The sequence below is a fragment of the Amblyraja radiata genome, chromosome 14, assembly GCF_010909765.2.
Source record: "Amblyraja radiata isolate CabotCenter1 chromosome 14, sAmbRad1.1.pri, whole genome shotgun sequence".
In the NCBI taxonomy this organism is placed as follows: domain Eukaryota; kingdom Metazoa; phylum Chordata; class Chondrichthyes; order Rajiformes; family Rajidae; genus Amblyraja; species Amblyraja radiata.
Window position 1 is genome coordinate 55,729,676 of NC_045969.1, and position 24,512 is coordinate 55,754,187.

At 38.6% G+C, this 24,512-nt stretch overlaps 1 protein-coding gene across 2 annotated transcripts in view; it reads right to left on the reverse strand.

Annotated features, from left to right (window-relative positions):
* Nucleotides 1-14,304: 14,304 nt before the first annotated feature.
* The window catches only part of cd247 (CD247 molecule), a 96,807-nt gene continuing 86,599 nt past the window's right edge, over nt 14,305-24,512 (reverse strand). For both annotated transcript variants that reach the window (XM_033033404.1, XM_033033405.1), the window contains exons 5-8: nt 20,458-20,502; nt 18,215-18,271; nt 17,364-17,399; nt 14,305-15,089 (exon numbers count right to left, since the gene is read on the reverse strand). In XM_033033404.1, the coding sequence (XP_032889295.1) occupies nt 15,006-15,089; nt 17,364-17,399; nt 18,215-18,271; nt 20,458-20,502 (222 nt within the window). In that variant the 3' untranslated portion in view covers nt 14,305-15,005. The remainder of the gene's footprint in view (nt 15,090-17,363; nt 17,400-18,214; nt 18,272-20,457; nt 20,503-24,512) is intronic.

Below are 24,512 nucleotides of genomic sequence, written 5' to 3' on the forward strand. Positions count from 1 at the left end.
ACAATTATTTAACTTCAAACGTAATTTTAATGTGTATATGTACACTTCGAGAAGCCAAATAATGTTGATGTACATTGAACACATGCAAGTATCCCTCATTTTAAACATTAGATTGAGTCATAGACATGGTGATTTGGTTTGTTCTATTTCATGAGCATGATCACATTTTTGGTGGCTTGATCAATTAATATCTAATAACTCTGTGAAAGGCCTCCAAAAATAGATTTTCGGTTAATCTATTGTGATTTATTGCAATTGAACTGTCTTTGGAATGAAGTTGGCATTATTTGTTGCCTCAGAAACTGTATACCTTTAGTTTGACATCACGTTGTCGAACTTTCATATACTCTTATCTGGGGCTACAACCAATGTGTGTCAAAAATCAACGTTTATGTTTTAGAACAAAACAACAGCACAAATAATCACGACAGCAACCAAATCATAGTTCATGCAATAGTTGTTTAAGCTGTTCACTGTATCCTGGTTTTAGAAACTGACCACATTGAAGTGAGGGCTCTAATCGTACAGGCCTCATGTGTTCATAAGAATTGTTTAGTTGAGATCAAGGCCATTCACTCCTAACAGTAACAATGGCAACATAATTGCTACAGATTGATATTTTTCATCTGTAAAGGTGTACAATCTCTGTATCTTTTCTTTTCCCCTTCCTTAACCAAAACATCTGATTTAAATTGACTGCAAACTGACTTCTGATTTGTGGCACTAATTCACTTCATTTATATCGCACCACTCCAAGTTCTGCAGATGCACACTGTTTTATTGTTAAATATACATGACCCATATTACTTTATTTACATTGTCTCACAAGCACAAAATGTGGAATACTTTATTGAATTTGTGGAACCTATGGGGACACACAGCCGCCATGGTCTTTGATGGGCCTTTCTACTTGGTTCCACTCACCTGCTATCCAAAGCCCTTGAATGTTTGATGGATAACAAATTCCCTTGTAAAGATTATTCTAATGATTTTTTTAAAGCAATTATTCCCCTCTCCCTATTTTGCTAATGACCAAATCTGTATCCGTTCTAGATGTTTTAAAATGCTGCTGAAATAGTGAGGTTTTTGATTGTTGTTGGGAGGTGTATCATGGTACAATACAGTGACCACTACATTTGGGAGCTCCACCTGATCGGAAAGAAGGAAACTGATATTCCACTGGTCTATTCTAATTGTCGCTGTGTAGTCTGAGGAGCTGCCATGGCATACAGTTGCAGTTGTCTTGTGTGAAAGTTGCCAGGCACTGAATGGTTCTTGTGTACATGATAGAGCTCCAAAATTAAAGTCAAGTATTGTACATGCTGTCTTTTAAGTGAAATAACTTGGGGGATAGGAGAAATTCCATGAGAATTCATTACTAATATTACCCACTATATAATGACCTTTTAAAAATCCAGTAAAAAGATGGCTTTAAGATATTTGTGCAAACATTATCGTCGGGAAATAAGACATACTTTGCACCATATAAGTAGAATGTGAGCAACACTTCCCATCATTGCAATCCTTCTATGAAAAAATAAATACCTCAGCATCGCTTAGCAATTACAGGCTTGCTTTGCAAACACAAAAAACTATTCCTGAGGGATATGATTGTAGATTTAGAGATTAGTATTAGTTTTTGGATGATGTTCTGTGCTTTAGAAATATTTATGGATTTGGTTTCGTTCTTTAAAAGTTAACCTTGATAATTAACAAAAGAAATCAGTTTGTGATTCTAATTGCCAAAGCAAACGCCGCCTTTTGCAACTCAATTAAATTGTGGCCTAAGTTTTAGCATGCCTCATCTCATGGTTTTTAAACTAGTTGAAATTTGTATTGTACGTGTTTAAGCAGCATCAAAGTGCTCATTTTCCACTGGCCTTTGGTCAGAGAGGTATTAGATTAACAATGTCAGGGGATGGGAAAGGATTCCGCTATGTGAAAGGCGTTTTCTAAACAAAAAGGAAAAAAAAGAATGTTTTATCTGTGTTGTATATTGAAGATAGTGTTTGTCATTTGAATAGTTGAGCAAGTTTTTAACTTTTTATTATTGTTGATGATAGCAATGCTAAACAATTCAATCTAGACCAAAAATATATCCTGCTCCTTGCACCCGCTTGACTGATCAAAGAGTAGTTGTATAGATGTGTGGCTATGGTTGGCTCCTGGCATCTGATTTGTGCTTTAGAGAACACTTTGATTATCCTTGCTCTCATGCCTGCAGACAGTTGAGGGTGAGAATTTGCATACATTTCCTTATTTCACTCATGGGTCAGGCTGACCTGTGTCAACATAGATGTCTGAAATCTGTTTGATTCAGAAGTTGATTTCTAACATCTGAGGCATGATTTAACTGTTCTGAGATAACTAATATTAAGGGTGTGCAATATTTTTCATAGGTGAGATTAGTTGGAAAAATTCCATACATTTGACTGGTTTCTGAAGAGGCATTTTATCCTAACTTGTACAAATATGTTGGTCGTTAATTACAAATATAATGCATCTTAGCTTTACAATCTGAAAATCACATTCACAATTCTCAATTGTTCTGCTATTGGCAGGCTCATCTCAAATGTTTTGCGGTACATCACAAATAGGTGTGAAAATGTCACATCACACTTTGATGTTATTGTTTTGAATCTGGTCAGTCGTCTTTTGCTCCCTGAAAGAGTCCACATTTTCAATATTGTCGTTTACATCTTGACAGCATGGAATCACTGAATTTTGAATGCATTATATTGCACACCCTTAAATATTCACCTGCAATGCTACCTTCTGAAAGATTGTCTAACATGGGGTATATTCCTCAGCATGTTTCATATCATTATTTAGAATTATTGCTAAACGAGACAGAACTTCTCAAAGGTGGTTGCAGTGTTGTCATGCAAGAACCTTGGAGTCTGTATAACAAATACTATTTTAGTGTCAGCACATGCAGCAATAGTCAGTTATTGATACATGTGTATGAACATTGATCAGTGTTGACATTCACTCGGCATTTTGCTTTAGGAATTGAATATAGTACCCATTGGTACTATATATATGGGCATTACCACACAGTAAAACTGCAGTATCAAAATAGATAGTTTTTTCCATCAAACACGTTCTTCTTAAGCAGTTACCTTTGCCATGTTTCAAGTGTCATCATGTTTAAATAACAGATAGCAAATCACTTAGTCATTGTATTCTGCAGAATTGAGATGAACAAAAAAAGTTGGAGCTCAGCTAGCCTGTCCAAGAGTATTTACTTTTTAATCTATTAATTTAAAATAATCCTTCAAAATGGCAAAAATACTACTGTTTTTTCAATGAATCTTCCATATCTCTCAGTGAGAGGGGGCAATACGCAGACTTTGTGCTGGATTGGTCTTTGCTCCCTTCTGTGTAGCTGAGAAACATTTTCATTCCGGTGGTCTGATGTTCACATTAGAGTACTAGGACATGATTTTTTTAGAAGAAATATATATCAAAAGATGCAACTTGGGAGTACGGTATTCATGAACTACAGCATCCAGACAATTTTGCAAACACTTCTTTTTCTGGATTCCGGCTTTCAAATCAAAAAATTCCAAAACCTCTTGCTCATCCCACATAAGCTTTAAAAAATATTAGCCATTTCTACATTATCTGTGTGAAAAGCCCAATGAAAACATTGCTGCTGACTCAGATTTAAGGAGGCTATTTAGCTTTAGGATGCTTTCTTTGACATGCCCTCTGAGGAAAGAAATGTCCGATTTACAGCTTGAAATGCTACAATGGTTCTGTTATCACTTAGTCTTTCCTTTTGTTGAGTTTCTTCCTCTTTTTCATGTGCTAGGGCTTGAAACAAACATCACTGTTTGTCTGTAATTTAAACATTCCCTTCGCTTAGAATGGAACCACAATTTATAATTGATCAAACTCTTCAATGTAATTAATAACATTTAGGCGAATATTTTATTTAGGCAAGTGATGATTCTTTGATGATTGCTATCAGGAGTGGTGCCTTTAAACTCTGTTCCTTTTCTTCCCCTCCTGTTTTCCACCAAGAAAATCTCAAAGAAAGCAGAATAAATTTGCACGCTCTTAATTGGTAACTCCATTAATAGTGCTAAGATCTGTGCTATGAGTCAATGAGTAGGATAGGAAAACCAGTCTAGTTGTTCAGTTATTAAATATTAAAAATTTAAGATGAATTAAAGTAGCAATAAAGCAAATTAAGAATTCTGATTCTGAAGGTTCATGAGAATGTTACCTGAAGATATGAAGGTAGAATTGATTCTCATTTCAGTGATTGGTTATGTAAAGAGCTCCACAGTCTTGGAAAATGATGTAAAGAAAAGTCTTGATATGTCCATTTCAGTTATATCAGAGCACTTGGAACAAAAGTATGGATTAGGTTGTATAGCACATTAGTAAATGAAGGAATTCTGAGGAAGAAAATGAAATGATGTCAGAGGTATTTCCCTGATGTATTAGAATACCAGACAGATGTGTACAGCTAACTTCCAGTGACCTTTGCTTAAAGTCAACTCGCAATTCATAAAAGCTTAATTTTTACCATAGGACAATCAAGCTAACTTTTCTGTAAATCTAGGAATCTTGAGCTGTAACAGAAGTTATCAGTCATTGTTTTATTGTTGTGTTAACATTGCACCAGAGCAATTGTTAAAGAACTGTTGAGATGAATCACCTGAGGAAAAGAAATCTGATACTGGGTAACAAGATGTAGTGGTATTCCACCATATTTTGCTGTGTAATGGAATGCATTTTTTAAATATTGCTGTACAGTCCAGTCAGCAGTTATTAATATTATAATCTCAGTTCCCATATTAGTCTATGGACTTGGAAAAGCTATAAATTCCTGAATCACACATGGGATTGTTACAACTTTAGTAGTGGACTTTGAAATTGCTTTATTTTTCAGTAGGGTCATTAGTGAAAAAAACCTTATTTACGTGTTTGCTGCAGGAATTAGCAAGAGGAAATGTACACCAAATCCAGTGATGTGTTACTGGAGTTTAAATATAGGTCCCCGGAATGTAAATTATTTCATTTTCTTCCTCAGTTGCTTAAATGCTAGTGTCACCGTTTATCCTAGGTACAGGAGCAGTTGTATACCTCATTTCTAACTCGTGACTGAGTAACTCACTTTAATATCCCCACCACTCCTAATCTCCTCTCCCCAAGTCCCTCAGAGTGGCTGAACCTGCCACTGATGATACTTCTAAAACCATTTTCTGTACATGTATCAATCAGCACTAGCATGACAAGTGAGCAACAACAGTCACAATTGACAGGGTAAGTAAAATTGATCATTTTGCTGTCCCTTAGCTTTGTAGCCTGGCCATTGATGTCTTTGCCCCTTTCTCCACTGGAATTTTAACTAAAACGGCTGAACCTTCTCTCATCTGTGCTGTAAACTATCGCCTTCACAGCCAATGCACTGTGTTCGGAGTTGTTTCCATGACAGCTTGGGCAAGTCATTGGCTCGCTTGCCACTCTCAACCAGCTAAACTGGTGAGATGTTAAGGTGGATCATCACTTGAAACAATGTATCCCATTAAATGTTAACCCAATATTTAGCAAGTTGAACCCACCTCTGGGGTTCGAGACACAATTTGATCTGAAGAAGTGAAAATGGTGGTTTGATTTAGCTTGCTGAAATTTTCTGTTAAGCATAAATTGTTTAACTTTGACTCTTTGATCATTGATAACATAGCTTCTATTATACATCTCCAAAGCCCCACATAAATACAAATATATAGTTTGCACTTGATTACCAAGTGTAGATCCAGACTTGGTGCATTTGTGTTTACTGGAAGCTACAATATGTTTTCTTTGATTATTCTATACCGTTGTCATTTAGTGACGATTCATTTAGTGACGATTCATTTAGTGACGATTCTTCTCCTCAGCTTTGTCCCTCCAGCGTTAGCCAAGTGCAAGTAGGCAATTGCATAGGAGAGTGCAAGTGGGCAAATACTGGTTGTATATCAAAAGGCTGTTCAGTTTTGACAATCTTCTATCAGATCAGGTAAGGGTACTGTTGCCCAGCGTTGAAAAAAAAACTACCCTGATGAATAGTGATCACTCTGAATGTAAATGACGGTGATGGTCTTTCCTGCCATGCTTAGTGCTTTTGTTACATGACAGCAACCTTACATTGTGCTGATAAAACCAAAGACTTTATTAATGATTGTATGAACTAAATTTTTTAATGTCTTCAGTCCTATACTAATCTTATTTCTAAAGTGTGAATTGCTTACAGTAACTAAAGAATTGCATAAATTAAAGAAATCAGCTTCATTCTTTCTACCAAAGCAGTAGAGGACTGCTGAAAGTGGAGCGCCATGTGCTATTTGATTGGTGAAAAGACTGGAGACTCCTGTGGTAGGATTAGCTCTTCTGAGGGGCATTTATCCCTGTGGGCTGGGTAATTTGGATTTATACACATTGAGGTGCTCTTCAGAACTGACTGTAACTAGCTGGATGCTGCCAATTGATTTTGTGAAAGAAAAATAAAGACTAAAAAAGATGTAGCTTGTGTATAAAGGTTTCATCTCCTTTTCATTAATACCACTGTGCAACTATGCATTGTATTCCTCAACCTTGTGCTAGATAGACACTCTACTTTTTTTTGTGTAGAGAAGGAATTTTTTTATGTTATGGAGATTTTTTTGAGGGGGTTGAAGGATCATGCAAGCTCTATCCCAAAGCAAAATACAAATATTAACATGCGCCTAATGCAGATACCAAAGATTTGTTTCTTCTTTGCAACCTTAGAATTGTGTATTAAATGCAATTACCCAGCAGGTCTAACCTCAGTCATTCCAAAGCTTAGATGTATATTTTGGTATATTTCTGGGATAAAATTGTTTGTTTTTTTTTGGTTGTCAAATCCTTGTTTGTTTCCGTGTATTGCTCTATAAGTCATGGCATGAGATGATAAATTGTCTTTCTTGGTAGTTTAAGATATAGTATTTTTGTATGTTTTGGGTGTGTTTTTGTGTGTGAGAACATAACTGTTTTTCACTGCCTAGTTGTTCATAGTTTTAAAACTGTACATATTATCCAATTTTGGACGTCCGCAGGCTTATATTCTTTAGATGTGTTATTTATTGGAAGGTTTTTAAAGAAGATTTTCAATAGGCGGTATTCCTTTCTATATTAAAAAAAATGTATAACTACGTAATATCTTTGAAAGTTAAATCGGTTTAAACAAAATACAGCTTGTTCACAAAATAATTTGGTGTTTTTATATGTAAAAAAGACGTGGGTTTCCCAAAATTTCCAATTGGAATAATATAAGATATGGTTATATGTGCCTACTGTTGACGTGTATTGAAAATAAAATCCTAGTAAATAGCAGAATGAATCTTGTTCGTTCCAGCCTCTTGGTACTAGCTTTGCTCCTTTCCTTCCCACCCTTTGGACTCCACGGGCAGTGAGTCTCCTTCAGAGAAGTTACACTGTTAGATGTCATGTATATTGTTCAGTAGACGCCTACTAGATAGAGTCCAACTTAATTTATGATTCAGTCATTTGACTGATCACTTTGTTGATGTATACATTCCAGAGGAATGCACCTGATGATTCTATCCAGTCACATATGATATTGTTTAATAGTGAATTGTGGGAATTAATACTGGCCAAAAAGATATGTAGATATAATTTTTGGTGGTCTTTTACATTGATTCTATGTACAAATTCTGTTAATGATCAAAAGGAATACTGTTATGTGTTAGTAAATTTCATGATTTGATCATTATGTCTGAGCGAAGATGTGTAACAACTCGGCAAGTGTGATCACATGGTTCTCAGCGGCTTTGAACGATTCGCACATGTGCATGTTGTATTTCCTGTACAATAAGATGGCAGCACAGGTAACCTGCGGACGTCCCTGCATCCAGTGCACCTTAATGCAGTACTGCAGTTGAGTGTGTCCACATATACACAGAAAGTCTCTTTATGTATAAACATCTAATAGATGATTAAAACTGTCAAACCTTTTACCAGTGCAAATGTTGCAAACAAAAGTAGCACATGTTAGTGACATCATCTGAGTGTTGAAAATTTGTTGACTTTAAGTTTATTGCATCCAAACAGCCCATGTTTGTTTGTTTTAAAAGGGTGTGTTTGGGGCAAAATTCAGTTCACCTAAAATGAACTGAAAATGTCAACCATGCAACAATGCAAGTCTATAACTATAAAGTCAATTAACATTTTTGAATGGTCCTTGAAAGAGATTTGGGATGTATTGCAAAATGCATAAACATTTGGGCTTACAAATGTATTCGCCAGACTATTTCTCATTTTCATCAAAATAGCCTTTTTCCAGAAATGTTAATAAGGTTTAGGAAAAAAATGTGAAAACATTACTAATTATGAGATTGTGGAATATTGCATAAATCAGTGTTTCACGAAGGACAATTACATTTTTGCATTCCGGTTTCCCCAGAAATATCAATTGTATAGTTGAACAATACATGTTACAAATCTCTTATAATTACGGAACATTTGCAGTTGCTACAGTCTGTATATTTCTGAATAAGCCCATCGTACCACTTGGTAATACGTACACCATCTGTGATGTTCTTCTGGATGCATGGCTTAAAACTTGTACAAATCGCCCAAATCAATATACTTGATTGGAAATGTTTAATCTTGATGAATTGCAATTGATACTTGCAACTATTATTACATCTAATTAAAGTGCCAGCATAGATTCCAAAGAAATCCATCCATTTTTTAAGAATCCTTCAATGTTGGCACAGGATCACCCAGGAAAACTGGCCAAATTCAATAAATTCGAGGTATTTGCAGTCTGCTTAATTTAGGCATCTTATAACCGTTTTACTCTTGAAGATAAATTGGTAAATCCTTTAACTAATTAAGAAACATTATGAGAACTGAATGACAAGGCATTCATGGAAATTAACTTACGAGGCAAATGTTTTTTAAATCTCTTATTACTTCCCGTTACCAAACCTACTTGTATCGGTTTTATATAACAACTTAATAGCCCCTAATTCTGAGTTGCCTTTTCAAAATAAATTATGATATACAAACTAAATGCTTAAAATTTTAAATTTGAGTCGGAACAGTCATATTGATAGACGCCGCTTCATACATTTTTCCAGTCTTACCATATTTTGGGGGAAATTTTAATTCAACCAGTATTAATGCTCTGTTTGAGAAATATTCTGATAGTTTAGAAATCTTTTTACTTTCAGATGGTTTTTATTCTTTTCATGGCAGGTAATAAATATCCATCCCAAACTGTCCTTCAATTGAGTTTTTTTAACATCTCAGAGGGCAGTTAACATTGATTTCACCATAAATTGACTGAATTTTTAATAATAGATGAATACTATTATCTTAAAATGTTTGTGCTCTAAATGATTGGATTTGTTACCTCCCATTCCTTTATTATCAAGCCAACCACAGAGCTAAAATGTATCTCCAATCATTTTAATCATTCACTCTTTTTGTTAAAATACTCTTGGAAGAAAAACAATTTTCACAGAATGATAACACATAAATACAGGTCGCCAGAAACACTGGGACCACTAATTAATAATTTGCAGAACTGACACAATACTAGCAATTAGCAGTAAAATGGAGAAACAAGAAACTGCAGACGCTGATTTATTAAAGTAAACTTTTGTAAACTGGTCCGACAAAGGGTCCCAATCTGAAACGTCACCCATCTACATGGATACTCGAACACTTTGTGTATTATTTTCAATAGCAATTAACAGGTTTAGTTTTTTATAATGTATTGGGAAGTTACTGCAGGGTGATTAAAACATTATTATTTCTAAATCTATTGTAATGTGAAAGCATAGCCTTCCCATTGATTTGTCCGATGGTGTCAATCAGCAAGCATCAGTAATAGTTGACAGGTAGCAGCCTTTTAATTAAATATTAATCATCACCATCGTATATGCAAACCCAGCAGTAATGCCTAATCTAAAGCTATTAGCTATTTTGACAATAACCACATTAAAATGATTGAGAAAAAAGTTTGGTGTAAGCAGTTTTTTAAGTAAAGAAAAAGAGTGTGGATATGAAAGGAAAATCTTGCAGCCATTTTGCCCCAGTTATCTTAATGAGTTGTGTTCATCAAGGTTCTGACAAATGCCTTCTTTAATTAAAAACGAATCTTCACTGAGATCCAGAATTGTAACATCACAAGATGGTTTATCTTGTATTACTAACGCATCACTTTTGGTTTAACTTGCATTCGTTGTGCAACATTTGCTGGTATTTATTTCATGAATAGCATGACATTTTTGAAGAGTAGCAATGAGGAAATTTAAAATCACGAGGTTAAAAATATGAATGCGACATTTTGTTGTGTATAAAGTAATTCCAACATGACCTGGTGTGAATGCACATTTCATTATATTGTACATTGACACGTTGCAACAGTGAGGCATTATTGTTAAGCATTGGTTTGCATATTGCTGTGTACTGGTATAACCATATTAACTTACAATGTACAGTATCATTTCTGGCTCAAGATGAACTTGAGAAAAAAGATGAACCTTTGGGAAATTGTAAGGACTAAACTGTCAGGATATTAAATTTTACACTTTGACAAATGTAGTTATTTGATGTCATTTGGTGTTTTCTTCTTTCTGGTCCTGAATATTCTGTTTAGTGTTCGCACTTTTCCTCAACGAAACGCATGAATATGTGGCTACCCATCGTCCGATCTCAGTTATCTTAAAAAATTGTATATTGAGTCCTGCAACTCACTTCCATAACATTAACTGGAACCACTGAATTGAATCTCAATGATTGGGGGGACTTTAATCTACTACTGATGATTTTGGAAAATAATTTTGCAAAAAAAAAAAATTATAAGACTTTTGGAAAAATTATTTATTCTTTTGGGATTCTACACTGAATAATTACTGATGTAACATCAGTGCTTCGAGATCAGCATTAACACTGAAGCAGTTATTGACTTTGTTTTCACTGACCTTTACATTTTTGTTGTCATATATCGCTAATTAAATATCTATTTGTGGAATTTAGTTTAAAAATCAATATCTTGTTGAATGGGAATAATAATATAGCTAATGTTTATGGTAAATAGTATTAAAGTTGGAAAAATAATTTAGTTGGAAATTAAAGATGGTGAAATGCCATTATATTTGAAAAGACAAAATGTGGGTTTCATATCTACTGTGGTTATCTTTACCAAACTAGAAATTAATTAGGTTTTATGGATATTTGCTGCCTTTTAAGTTTATGAATTTCTGATTCTCATCTTTTTTTTGTATTTGAACAAATATGTGTAGATAGTGAAACTGTTTCTATCACATCAAACGCCTCAATCCCCTTCACTTAGGAAACTGGTTCATACACATGTAGATAAATCATCTGTCTGTATATAGGTGGGACTGGGACTGTCTATTTGTATCGGGAACGCTAACAAAGGAGCCAGAAAACAAACCATTCTAAACTAACAGGTGGCAACTCTAAGCACAACTTTTCAAATCCTTTCCAGTCAAGACGTGATAACAGAACTTCTTACATTTAAACTTTTAATGAAGATTTGGTTTGGGTGATTGCACATATAGGTGATGCTGCCTGGTTTTTGAGCCAGTGGCTGCTGGTCTGATCTGCTGTACATTGGATATTTAGTTGAGCTTTAAGGTGTTAATTTATTCCCACCCCTTTAATTTAAAAATATATATTCAAACTAAATCCTATTTTTCTAATTTATTATGAAACCAGATACACAGTGATAAGTATTCTTGATAATTGAGTTGCTCAGTTATATTAGAAATACAACTTTAGCAATATTGCTTCTGTCTGCATTAAGGCACTTAGGTTTTTTTATTTCCTTTTCCAAAATCATTTCTTTGTATAGTACTCATTGCAGATAAAGCTGTTCTCAACAACTGCCACAAAATAATTCCATTGCAGCTTGATTTTTTTTTTGTATTGTAATGTGGTCATTTTATCTAATCATTTTGTATTCATTTTTGTAATGGCGTCTTGGTTCATTAAAAATCTGACTTAAAATATTGATGGGAAACTTAGTTTTTTTTTCTGCTTACCTTTTTCAGTTCGTTCTTTTCAAGTACTTAAGCAGTGGGGACTTGAATGTTTTGGTGGTTAATCATACAAGAGCGACTAAACCACATTATTACACTAACAGCTCGTACCTATTTTGAGCTGCGGTGCATGTGCTGCAGGCAACATGTAGAGGATTTGTTACATTTGTCGTGAAAGTGCATAATTATCGCCATTCACAATGAACACCAAAGCACGTGCCCAACTCTTGACATTTCTGCATTTCTCAAGGACGGAAACAAGCACAGGTGGATGTTGTGTGTAAGCAGAAGTCCTTGGAAGAGGTGAGCAGGTTAAGGATACAATTCAACACATCATTTTGACTGTAAAGTCCTCTAAAGTATGTTTGCAGTGTTCTGACTGTTTGCCAGTGCAAGCAGTTAAATGCAACTGGTTGATACCAATGCTGGGCATAGGTAGAGCATGCCACTGTTAATTCACTTTGTCTTTGCCGCCTCAGTCCTAGTGGCAACATTGGACAGCATTCAGTCTGCCTGCTAGCTTCTGCTAGATTTAGTGGACTGACATCCTTTGGGATCATAGGCCACTTTCTCTGCTTCTTGAAATAGAATATCCATTTTGTTTGCCATCAAACAGGATGGAAATACTCAAGGATACATCTTCACTTTTCTGTAGTTGAACTATTTCCATATTGTCCATGGTCAACACTTTTGACTTCCTATTTGGAGGCATTGGACTTTTTGGAACAACAGCCTATTATATTCCGTTATAGCCCATAACAGCACCTCATATTCCGCTTGGGGAGTCTGCATCCTGGGGGCATGAACATCGAATTCTCCCAATTTTGTTAGTCCTTGCTATCTCCTCCCCTTCCTCAGTCCCCCTGCTGTCTCCTCCCATCCCCCAGCCTTCGGGCTCCTCCTCCTTTTTCCTTTCTTGTCCCCGCCCCCCCACCCCCGATCAGTCTGAAGAAGGGTTTCGGCCCGAAACGTTGCCTATTTCCTTTGTTCCATAGATGCTGCTGCACCCGCTGAGTTTCTCCAGCTTTTTTGTGTACCTGCCCATTATATTCAATGTCTCTTTATTATAGTTCCCCTGAAAACCTTAAACTTCTAAATGAGTTGATGTAATTTAAGTTATCTAAGCAAATTGAGCTAACCACCTCTTAAACATGTTAAGATTGAATAATTCGTGAAGTTTACATAATAAACCAATTAATTGCAAAAAATGGGCTAATACAGAGATTCTCCAACTGCATGTTAAAAGATTATAAACACTTCTCTCTTGCCTTTACCATTTTTAATACAGAAAGGTTTACAGGCATTACAGAAAACAGCTTAAATATAAAAAACATGTAGGACTGAACAGTGGTTATTTTTTAAAGAAAATTATCAAAATCAGTTCTGTATATTGAAATAAGTTAAGACAATTCTGGCATACTCACTAGTTTGTCATGGATGGTTTGTTATATTCTGATTTATTTCCCCCCCCCCCCCCCCCCAATTTGTGTTTTTAGTTTGTTTAGGAATCAGTTTTTTATAAAGAACTGTTTGGTCAGAAGATTGTGCTAAAATGATCATGACCCTGATTGTTGCAGCTATTAATATTAATCCAAAAGCATCCAGAACACAATAACAAATTCTTGTTACTGGCTTGAAGGGAAGTAGCAACAGCTATAGTTACCATCTACGATTGACTTGCTTGAGTACAACATATTTAAAAGCAAAATCTGATTGAATGGATTTTGAACCTTAGTGACTCTATTAATCCTGGAATCTTACAACATAGAAAGAAATAAAGGGTTCATCTTGCACATATACCAGACCGCTAGAAGACTAAACTAGTCCCACACATTTATTCCTTCTTGTTGTAATTAAACCAGTTTCCATCATTTTTCCAGGCATTGCACTCCAGATCATAGCAACTTTTTAATTAATAGACGTGTAGGCAAACAAGCCATTGTACTTTTTTTCCTCCTGTATATATGCATTGCTTGTATTGAATACGTAGACAACAACTGTACAAAATTTGCCCAAAGATCCAGGAATGGCTGAAAATACTGAATTATATTTGCTGAAAATACTGTTTTTTAAGAATATTTATTAAGAATGACTGTTATATTAACATTTTAATCGTCAATCCGGTGAGAATTAAAATGGACTCCGTTTTATCTTAAGTGGAAACATACTGACAAGCATTGAGGTAACTTCTGCTCAGCACCTAGTAACGGCATACCATTATAGATTCAGGTACAGATCAACCAATAGCTTCACCGCTCAATGCCAGTTCCCTTTTTTTGTAACAAGCAGGGTGAAACAGGCAATAGTTTTTACAAAAATAGTTTTTTGTAGCATTACTGCAACTCGTGCAACACTACAGAGATCAGCAATATCAGCCGCTCATTAGAAAGATGTATAAAAGAGAAAAGATTACTGCTTTGTAATGCTATTATTTACATGGTTCTTTATCTACATAATTGATTTTTCAAAGATACTGTTCTGACTAGATATAGGTGATTTCTCATTTAAAGAAAATAATGCCCCATTGACAATGCTGTGCATTCCATTTCCATTTTGAAGTTACCTTTTAAATACCTATTTTCACTTGGATAAATGATAAATATTTTCAGCTCCAGCTGAGCATTTCGTTTTGATTTATGCAAACGGGTAACAAAGATTGACTTCTAAACTTGAATGAGCTTTAGCCTACATTTCTCATTAACTGTAGATTATATCAAGCTAGTTATGTTTTTAGAGGCTTGTAAACTCAGAGATTGGCACCATTACAATGGGACTCTTCCATGTTGTACTATAATAATGCTAATTTAACTGAGTTTTTAATATTTGCAAGTAAATATTGCAGGGGATCATTTGTAATTTGGCATTACTTTATGTTGATGAAATAAGAGTTGATCCTAGAAGGTTGTCCACTGTTGCTTGTCGTGGGATGACGTTATCCACTCGAGGATGTCAGCGACGTGGCGGTGGGGGCATAGTCGGTAATGGCTGCATTGGCAGTTGGTCATATGGGTCTTGTGTTGCTTGACTCAGTCCCTGCAAAATAATTCCACTGAAATCGTTAGCGAAATGTCTGCATCACAAGGAAGTATTTTTCTATTCTACACTTTTCCCTGCAGGTATAATTTGTATATGCCTTTCTGGGAAAAAACATGTAATTCCAGGTGTTGTTAAGATATAATAATGTGCTGATTATCTGTTGTGTAGTTCCTGCGTACAGTTTGCCTCCTAAATTAACAGAATTTAACCATCCTTCATCAAAGTGGAAGATGAGAGATCAAAGGTATTCCCCAAGAGCTCCCAACCAACCAGGCATGCAAGAAAATGGCAACCTTTGCTGGGTTTTGCTGTATGATATGTTCAACAACTTATATATGAGATGTAAATAACTTTTGAAGACTTTAGCAAATTTAGCTTAAACACTTGGTTGAAGTAAAAAGATTCTTTGCAAGATAGGCCAAATGTAGGGAGATGGAAGATGGTTCACATTAGGAGGGTTTGTGACTGAGGAGAGCTGGCAACATATGCAGTGGGGTTCAGCATGCAGCATCAGCTACAGAAATGGCAGATGGAATCTAATTCGAACAAGTGTGAGGTGGGGCACTTTGGGAGGTTGAATGAAAGGGGAAACTGTACAGTTAATGGTAAAACCCTTAACAGCATTGATGTACAGAGAGATCTAAGTCAAAGATAGACAGAACCAGCATCTGCAGTTCCTTCCGACGCTTGTGGTCTAAGTACATAGCTTGATGAAAGTGGTAAAGAAGACGTAACGTGTGCTTGCTTTCATAGGTCAGGGCATTGAATATATGAGGCAGGAATCTTGCTGCAGCTTTATAGGTCTTTGGTTACTCTACATTTGGAGAATTGGGCAGTTCAGGTCTCCCCATACAGGAAGGATGTGGAGGCTTTGGAAAGGGTGCAGAAGAGGTTCACCAGAATGCTGCCTAGATTAGAGGATATTAGCTCTAGAGAGAGGTTGGATGAACATGGATTGTTTGCCATGGAGCGTCAGAGGCTGAGGGAAGAACTGATAGAAGTAGATATAGTTGTGACTGGCATTGATAGGCGAGACAGTCAGAACCTTTTTGCCAGGATGGAAATCAAAGATCCTATAAGATAGTCCACTCGACGAAGAAGACGTAGTACGGTCATGGGCAGATTCATGGGTAATTTTCGGCCCCATTTCCGTAACCGGCTTCCGTCTCCGCACCAAAGATCCCATAGCAGAGCAAAGATACTAGTGCGGAGACGGAAGCCGGTTACGGAAACATCCTCGTAAAAATCAAAGATCTTTGGTAAAAAACTTCTCCTCATTTTCTTTGTGCCTCTCTGCCTCCCAATAAAAAGCAAAAAGATGCCTATGTTCCTTCCACAGCGTGTGGGGAGTCTGGCCCGGATCAGCACGGCTGGGACGCCAGGGTAAAGTTGCAGGGAGGTTTACAATGTATTTTTATGTAATGTTGTCCCTTGTCTGGGTCTTGTGTCCGAAATAAAGTTTATCATTATATATAAAAATCTGGAGAAATATATATGTGTGTGTTATATGATTATATACATCTATATCACATTCATATATGTTCACGTTCATGTATGTACGTTATTTCCTACACAATCTAATCAGTTGTATGGTCGCTGAATAAAACACAGCCCATGAGCCATTTAAAAACATTTTTTTTTAACATTAATAAAAAGAAAATAAAAAAGAAAATTAACAGAATTACAATTTATTAACACAAACTGTTCCCCTGCAACGTTGATTGCACTGCGAGAGGGATATACAAAGTCGGATTGGGTTACTGGAATGGCCGAAGAAAAGGCCCGCGTTCCGCACCGTTGCGTACTACACCTCAGCCCATTGGATTTAGCAGGAGTGGACTATCTTGCTCGCTATAGGATCTTCGATGGAAATGTCAAAGAGTAAAGGCCATAGCTTTAAAATAAGAGGGTAAAGTTTAAATAAAGTGTGCGGAACAAGTTTTTTTGACATGGAGTGGTGAGTGCCTGGAATGCCCTGCCAGGGGTGGTGGTGGAGGCAGATATGTTAGTGGCATTTGAGGCTTTTACACGGGCAGGCAGATATGGATCATGTGCAGCAGAGGAGATTAGTTAAACCTGGCATCATACTTGGCGTGGACATTGAGGACTGTGGACCTGTTCCTTTATTGTACTGTTCTATTTTCTAAAAACATGTTAAAATTGAAGCCACTGTAGAAGCAAGATGTGGATTGAGTGAGGATACAACCAGCAGAACACTGGTTTAATGTGGGTAGTACATGTTGTAGAAGACCACTCTCGCTTCTCTCCTACCTGATAGATGTCATTCCCTCCTTTGCCTCTTCGTTTCTGTGGGGTATTGAAATATGCAAGTTAATTTATTTCTACAATACATGTTAATCAGGTACACATCTCTGGAAAATGCAGTAAGTTCATCTGATTTGTATTCCTATGCAGCACATTGTTTGACATGGACATATCAGAATGTCAAGGTTCCTGCAACATCCACTTTGAGCTGCTTTGTTGTGATCTTTACATCTTTAGACAGCTGCAATATTAACAGTGGATGCACATATCTCCATGGGAAATAATCTGTGTAATATTACAGACTAGTTATGAAGTACAATATTCATCCATCTGATAAAATGGCTTTTATTTATTTATTTTGTTACTCCCCAAAGCATACGTTTGCTTCAGATTTATGCCCTTGGTGGACATTCAGTTTGCTTAGTTCATACAGGGTGTGAAAAAGATACATCTTCTAGATGCGCTGGGACGCATCCACAGTGATGTGACCTGGGGTCATCGGGTGTTTCGGGTCTCACAACATCAGACACCCTCGCCCAGGCGACCCAGCCGGGGTTGATCAGGCCCCGACTTGTGTCCCCAGCAGCAACCGCCCACGGATCAGCCATCTTAATAACTACTCTGCAGGGGTTGGGAGATTCTAGTGCGTAGAGGGACTGGGCTCTGTGGGGTGAGTCCTGGCCGGGTTCCTCCTGCGTCTCACCAGGCTCAAGGCCTGTGTGCTGCACCTCTTTCTCCTTCTCTGCGCATTTCATTATTTGACCTGATCTCTACAGCCAGAATCAATTAAATTTGGAGCTGTTTATTTACAGGAAGTTATAATAATTGACTGCTGAATCAGGTCATGTTCACTGTACCTGTTGAGTTGGTTTCAGTTCACCATAAGCTTCATTTCTTGTCTTGGCATTCAGTTTCTGTAAACAAAGTCAAATTTACCATGAGTAAAAATACATTTAATTTACAGCAAAAAGAAAGATCTGGAGCATCTGTGAAGGGAATGGACTGAAAACGCGTTTAATTGGGAGCCTTTATTAAGCTGATGATTTAGATTCTTTTATCTGTCAGTGCTGTTATGCGACCAAAACAGCAAGAGAACTGAACAAGAAGCATAAGCTTGTTTGTTCTGCAAAATTTAATTCATTCTGCTCAGTATCTGTCGTAATTTTTTTTTCTAAAATCAGTACTTTTTAGTATGCCACTAGACTAAAACCTGGAATCTCATTATACCAAGATTACTAATGTTAGGATTCATAGGACAATGTTCTTACTCCGCACATGTTTTGTGATGGGGAGAACAATTAATTAAAATTTAATTGTGCCTCAGATTTTCCCCGTCTCACCATCCGAAGATGGTTTGCAAACCCTGACAAGAAGTTTCTATTCATTCATTCACCAACGCACGCTCTTCAGCCCCGCACTCAGTAGACCCTTTGCCAACAGGCACAAGAACTGCTTCCTACATTAATGTGAATTCTGTTTATCTAGAGGCACAATGGACACCATGTTTACTCTGCAGCAACTTCCAACAGAAAGGTTGGGAGTAGCAGCAACAACCAATGCACCTTTTAAAATCCACAAACTCCTCTCATTAACAGTTAAGAATCCGACAATTTGGCCTAAAAACTTCAAACAAAATTGTATGCAGACTGGGTCCAAGGAAGGTTAGTGTATTTATCCAACATTTTTATCAGAGTATCTTTCCAAATAATACACTTCACCTCGAATAAGTTTATTTGCATTAGGGCTAATCTATTGAAGAAATTATGAAACTTTTCCACCTACTTCAAATCCACTTCAAAACCAGCCTTACTACTGTGATGAGCAAAGCATGCAATCCCAGGGCACCTCAAAGTAATCATTGACGTGTTCAATACAAACTAACAGTCATCTTCCCCAAGTAGCAAGTGTCTACAAACTTGGAAACCATTTTGTGATCTCCAGAGCCAGTCCTCATTGAAGGCAAGTGTCAGTGATCAAATGTACCTTTTGTTTCTGTGTACCAGCACTCAAATTGGCGGTCCTGAAGGAAAGTATTGGGAGGATCAAGATGTCAAACACAATACCAAGCTTGTGGTCTCCCATACAGGTAGTGTTTTTCCACCAACGCCTGCATGGTTACCCCATGCACGACTTTAGGCAGACACCTCAAGTATTGGAGGTAACACCGCTGCTATTGTAGTGAAGTCCACTGTCAGGATGTGTGAACCAATGTGTCTGGCATTGAGGCTGTAATACCTAAGACACATTCCCTGAACCGGACTCCCAAACGAGGCACAGTGAGTTCCAACATAGCAAGCGATTACCAAGAGGACAGAAATGATCCAAAGATGTTCTGAAAGCCTTCTTGAAAACCTGTGACATTCTCACCCGCTAATGGCAATCCTTGGCCAACAATTAGATTGGCGGAGGAGTGCACCACCTCACCTGCTCCATCCAGTACCTCCTTGTCTGCCGATCCCACACTCATCTCACCAGCCATCCCATACCTGGAGTGGAAGCAAGTCTTCCTTCAAGCAGAGGGGCTGCGGAACAAGATAACAAGTCCTCACACTAACTAGAGAGTGGTCCTGACATCCCATCTACCTCAAACTATCTCTAATCAGACTTTGCAGGACTTTAACTTGTAATAAGAGTTATATCCTTTATCTATACATTGTGGATGACTTTTGTAATCACTACGTCTGTACACATGACAATAATAGATAAAACTAATTTCCACATTTCCTACTTGTTTCTGGAGAAGGCCGCATAAGTTCCCTATGTTGAATAGTCTTGTCTAACCCACAGAAGAGTCATGTAGCAGGAAGAGATTCTGTATTAGAATACATACCACACAGCTATTGGTCAAACTGCAAGCACACAGTTGGGGTTGGGTGGTAAATCCATCTCCTGCTGTTGGAGTCTGTTACCACTCAGAACAAGACCAGTAATTCCAAGTTGATCGCGGTTTCACAGCACATGACTCTCCTGCACTGCATGTTCAGTACATCTTTTGGGATTTACCCGGCACAAACTCTTAATTTTCCCCTCCCTTCAACCAATATTAATGACCAAAGCACTCTTTGCTTCCAAAAAGACCTGGAGTTTAAGCCATACTTACAGAATAGGTGTCACTGGAGGCAGCAGCAGCATTCACCCTTTCATTCTGAAAGAGAGCAAAACACGAAGGTGATGATTGAAGAAAAACACAAAATGCTGGAGTAACTCAGCGGGACAGGCAGCATCTCTGGAGAGAAGGAATGGGTGATGTTTGGAGTCGAGACCCTTCCTCAGACTGGTTAGGGAAAAGGGAAACGAGAAATATAGATGGTGATGTGGAGAGATAAAGAACAATGAATGAAAGATATTCAAAAAAGTAACGAATGTAAAGGAAACAGGCCATTGTTAGCTGTTTGTTGGGTGATAACAAGAAGCTGGTGCGACTTGGTTGGGGGAGGGATAGAGAGAGAGGGAATGCCGGTATTACCTGAAGTGAGAGAAATCAATATTCATACCACTGGGCTGTAAGCTGCCCAAGCGAAATATGAGATGCTGTTCCTCCAATTTGCGTTTAGCCTCACTCTAACAATGGAGGAGACCGAGGACAGAAAGGTCTGTGTAGGGATGAGAAGGAGAATTAAAGTATCCAGCAACCGGGAGATCAGGTTGGTTCAGGCGGGCTGAGCGAAGGTGTTCAGCGAAACGATCGCCCAGTCTGCGTTTGGTCTCGCCGATGTACAAGAGTCCACATCTTGAACAACGGATACAGTAGATGAGGTTGGAGGAGGTGCAAGTGAACCTCTGCCTAACCTGAAAGGACTGTCGGGGTCCCTGGACAGAGTCGAGAGAGGAGGTATAGTGACAGGTGTTGCATCTTCTGTGGTTGCAGGGGAAGGTACCTGGGGAGGGGGTCGTATGGGTGGGAAGATAACCAGGGAGTTGCGGAGGGAACGGTCTCTGTGGAAGGCGGAAAGGGGTGGAGATGGGATAATGTGGCCAGTGGTGAGATCCCGTTGGAGGTGGCAGAGATTTTGTAGGATCCTGTGTTGTATGTGATGGCTAATGGGGTAACGACTAGGGGGACTCTGTCTTTGTTCCAACTAGGGGGAGAGTGAGCAAGGGTGGAGCTGCGGGGTATCGAGGAGACACGAGTGACGGCCTCATCTATGATGGGAGAGGGGAATCCCCGTTCCCTAAAGAATGAGGACATCTCGGATGTCCTAGTATGAAACACCTCATCTTGGGCGCAGATGCGGCGTAGATGGAGGAATTAGGAGTAGGGGATAGAATCTTTGCAGGAAGCAGGGCGGGAAGAAGTGTAGTTGAGATAGTTGTGGGAGTCAGTGGGTTTGTAATAGACGTCAGTCAATAGTCTATTTCTTGTGATGGAGACTGAGATCAAGAAAGGGGAGGGAAGTGTCGGAGATGGTCCAAGTAAATTTGAGCACAGAGGATGAAGATTGGTGGTGAAGTTGATGAAGTCCATGAGTTCTGCCTGGGTGCAGGAGGTAGCACCGATGCAGTCATCAATGTAACGGAGATAGAGTTCGGGGATAGGACCAGTGTACGCCGGGAACAGGGATTGTTCAACGTACCCACTGAAGCCACACTGTTATTTGTATCAGCAAATTTAGACAGGCCTGTGATCAAAATGTTTCTCAGGTGAACAGCTCCCAGCCTGAACCTTTTCAATGGGTTAGCTCCAGCTCATAGACCTCTCCGGGTCCCAGCACTCGGACCTGCATGGTTGTAATTGCTTGTCAACTTATGCCACAGGTAAAGCAGCTGAAGGTGGTCACACGGCATGTTTCAAATCAACTCTGCAGGGGCTGCCAGCCATCACCTGCAAGTGTACGGTTGTGGCACAGCTAGTGGGGAAGCCAGGACACCTCGTGCCAGCGTTTACTGGTGGGGAGAGCAGCTTCATATTCCTGTCCAGTAATGTCTCTAGACCCAGCATGTGAACATGATGAAGGCACGCCAGCATGTCAACACCAAGAAATTTGAAGAGATTTGGCATGTCACCGAATACTTTAACAAGCCTCAACTGATGCACTGTAGAAAGTATCTTGGCTGGCTGCATCATGGCCTATTATGGGCAACTCCAACACATGGGAACACAAGACATTGCGGAGAGGGGTGGACTCAGCCCTCCCCACCATCAAAATCAGCTGCCTCAGGAAGGCGGTATCTATCATGAAGGACCCCCATCATCCATGCCGTGCCGTAGGGCAGGATGTACAGATGACTGAAGTCCCAGTCCACCGGGTTCAGGAACCATCAACCATCCAGCAACCATCAGGCTCTTGAACCCACCCGCACTAACCTAATCCTACCCCAGGACAAGAACACTGCGGACCATCTCTTGCACCCCCATGGACTCATTTCTAATTGTGTTTTTGCACCACTGTCTTGCTTTGCAGTTTTTTTCACGCTTAGTATCATTTATGTTTGTGCGCTGTCTAAGTCTACGTGCGTGTAATGCTGCTGCAAGCAAGACTTTCACCGTACTTGTACCTCACTGTGCTTGCATGTATGACTACAAACTGGGCTTCACTCACTGCCACTGACTCTAGCAGTTTCTGTAAGCAGCCACTGGGAGGAACTCCAGGGTAAGCTTCAAAACCCATTACCACAGCAGCCAGACATGTGATGTTACGTTAGTGGAAACGCCCAGGCAGTTGCCCGACATGAGTGTAATGAGTGTACATTACCTAATGTAATATTTAATTTTCTTTCATTTTAATTGAAAGAAAAGTCACCATGTGGCATTATTTATCTTGTCTATGTAGACCTCAGTAAATCAGTGAACATGCTGCAAAACAGCACATGGTATTCAGACATTGTTGCTCAGAGATTTGCAGGTTGCCTGACGTGCGGTGATATTCATACTTTTTGTGTTTAAACATCTGTGTCAATATTAAAAACTATATCCACACTGACCTATTCAAGGTTTTAAGTGTAAAAAGAATGAACCATCATTCTTCCAGCATCTTCCCGCAGCAAGACAGTTAAAGGTTCGATTGTGTTTCAGAATATCACCTCCAATTTTTCTGCGTACGAGTAAACAGATGAAGCTGCAAAATCTTTCCTCACAAGATAACCCGTCCCAGGATCAATCTAGTAAACCCACTCTGCTGCGAAGGCAGGCAAAAATAATTGCAACATCTGCAAGATTTTGACTTTGCAATACTGTATAAGTGTGGTCTTAAAATCCTGCATATTGGCACCAAAGCTTTTTGATTTTGTATTCCATCTTACTTGCAATAAAGGCGAGAAAGATCTTTACAAAAGTAAAACACTGCAGCTGATGGAAATATTTAGCAGCTCAGAAAACATGTATAGAATCATACGACACGGATACAGGCCCTACAGCTAGTCTCATTTGCACTTATGCCTCTCAACTTTTCCTATCCATGTCTCTGTCCAAGTGGCTTTTCAATGTTGATATTATACCTGCCTCAACTACTTCCTCTGGCAGCTCATTCTTTATACCCCATCTCTCTCCATGTGATAAAGATCACCACTCAGATCTTGCACCTCTCATTTTAAATATATGTCCTCTGTTTTTGATCTCCCCCCGTCCCCCCGTCCCCCCACCTCTCCTCACTCTGAGGAATAGTTTCTCAACAAATCCTGCCCTCCTTTATTCAACGTCCATTCTCTGTTTCAATCACCCATTGTCCGGCATCACATCCTACCCACACCCATGGATCCCGGTTCCCTTGGTTTTGTCTGCCTTGTCTGCCTGGAATCCTCCATAACACAGAAACATAGAAAATAGGTGCAGGAGGAGGCCATTTAGCCCTTTGAGCCAGCACCGCCATTCATTGTGATCATGGCTGATCATCCCCCATCAATAACCCATGCCTGCCTTCTCCCCATATCCCTTGACTCCACTAGCCCCTAGAGCTCTATCTAATTTCTCTTAAATCCATCCAGTGATTTGGCCTCCACTGCCCTCTGTGGCAGGGAATTCCACAAATTCACAACACTCTGGGTGAAAAAGTTTTTCCTCACCTCAGTCTTAAATGACCTCCCCTTTATTCTAAGTCTGTGGCCCCTGGTTCTGGACTCGCCCAACATTGGGAACATTTTTCCCGCATCTAGCCTGTCCAGTGCTTTTATAATTTTATATGTTTCTATAAGACATAGGAGCAGAATTAGGCCATTCAT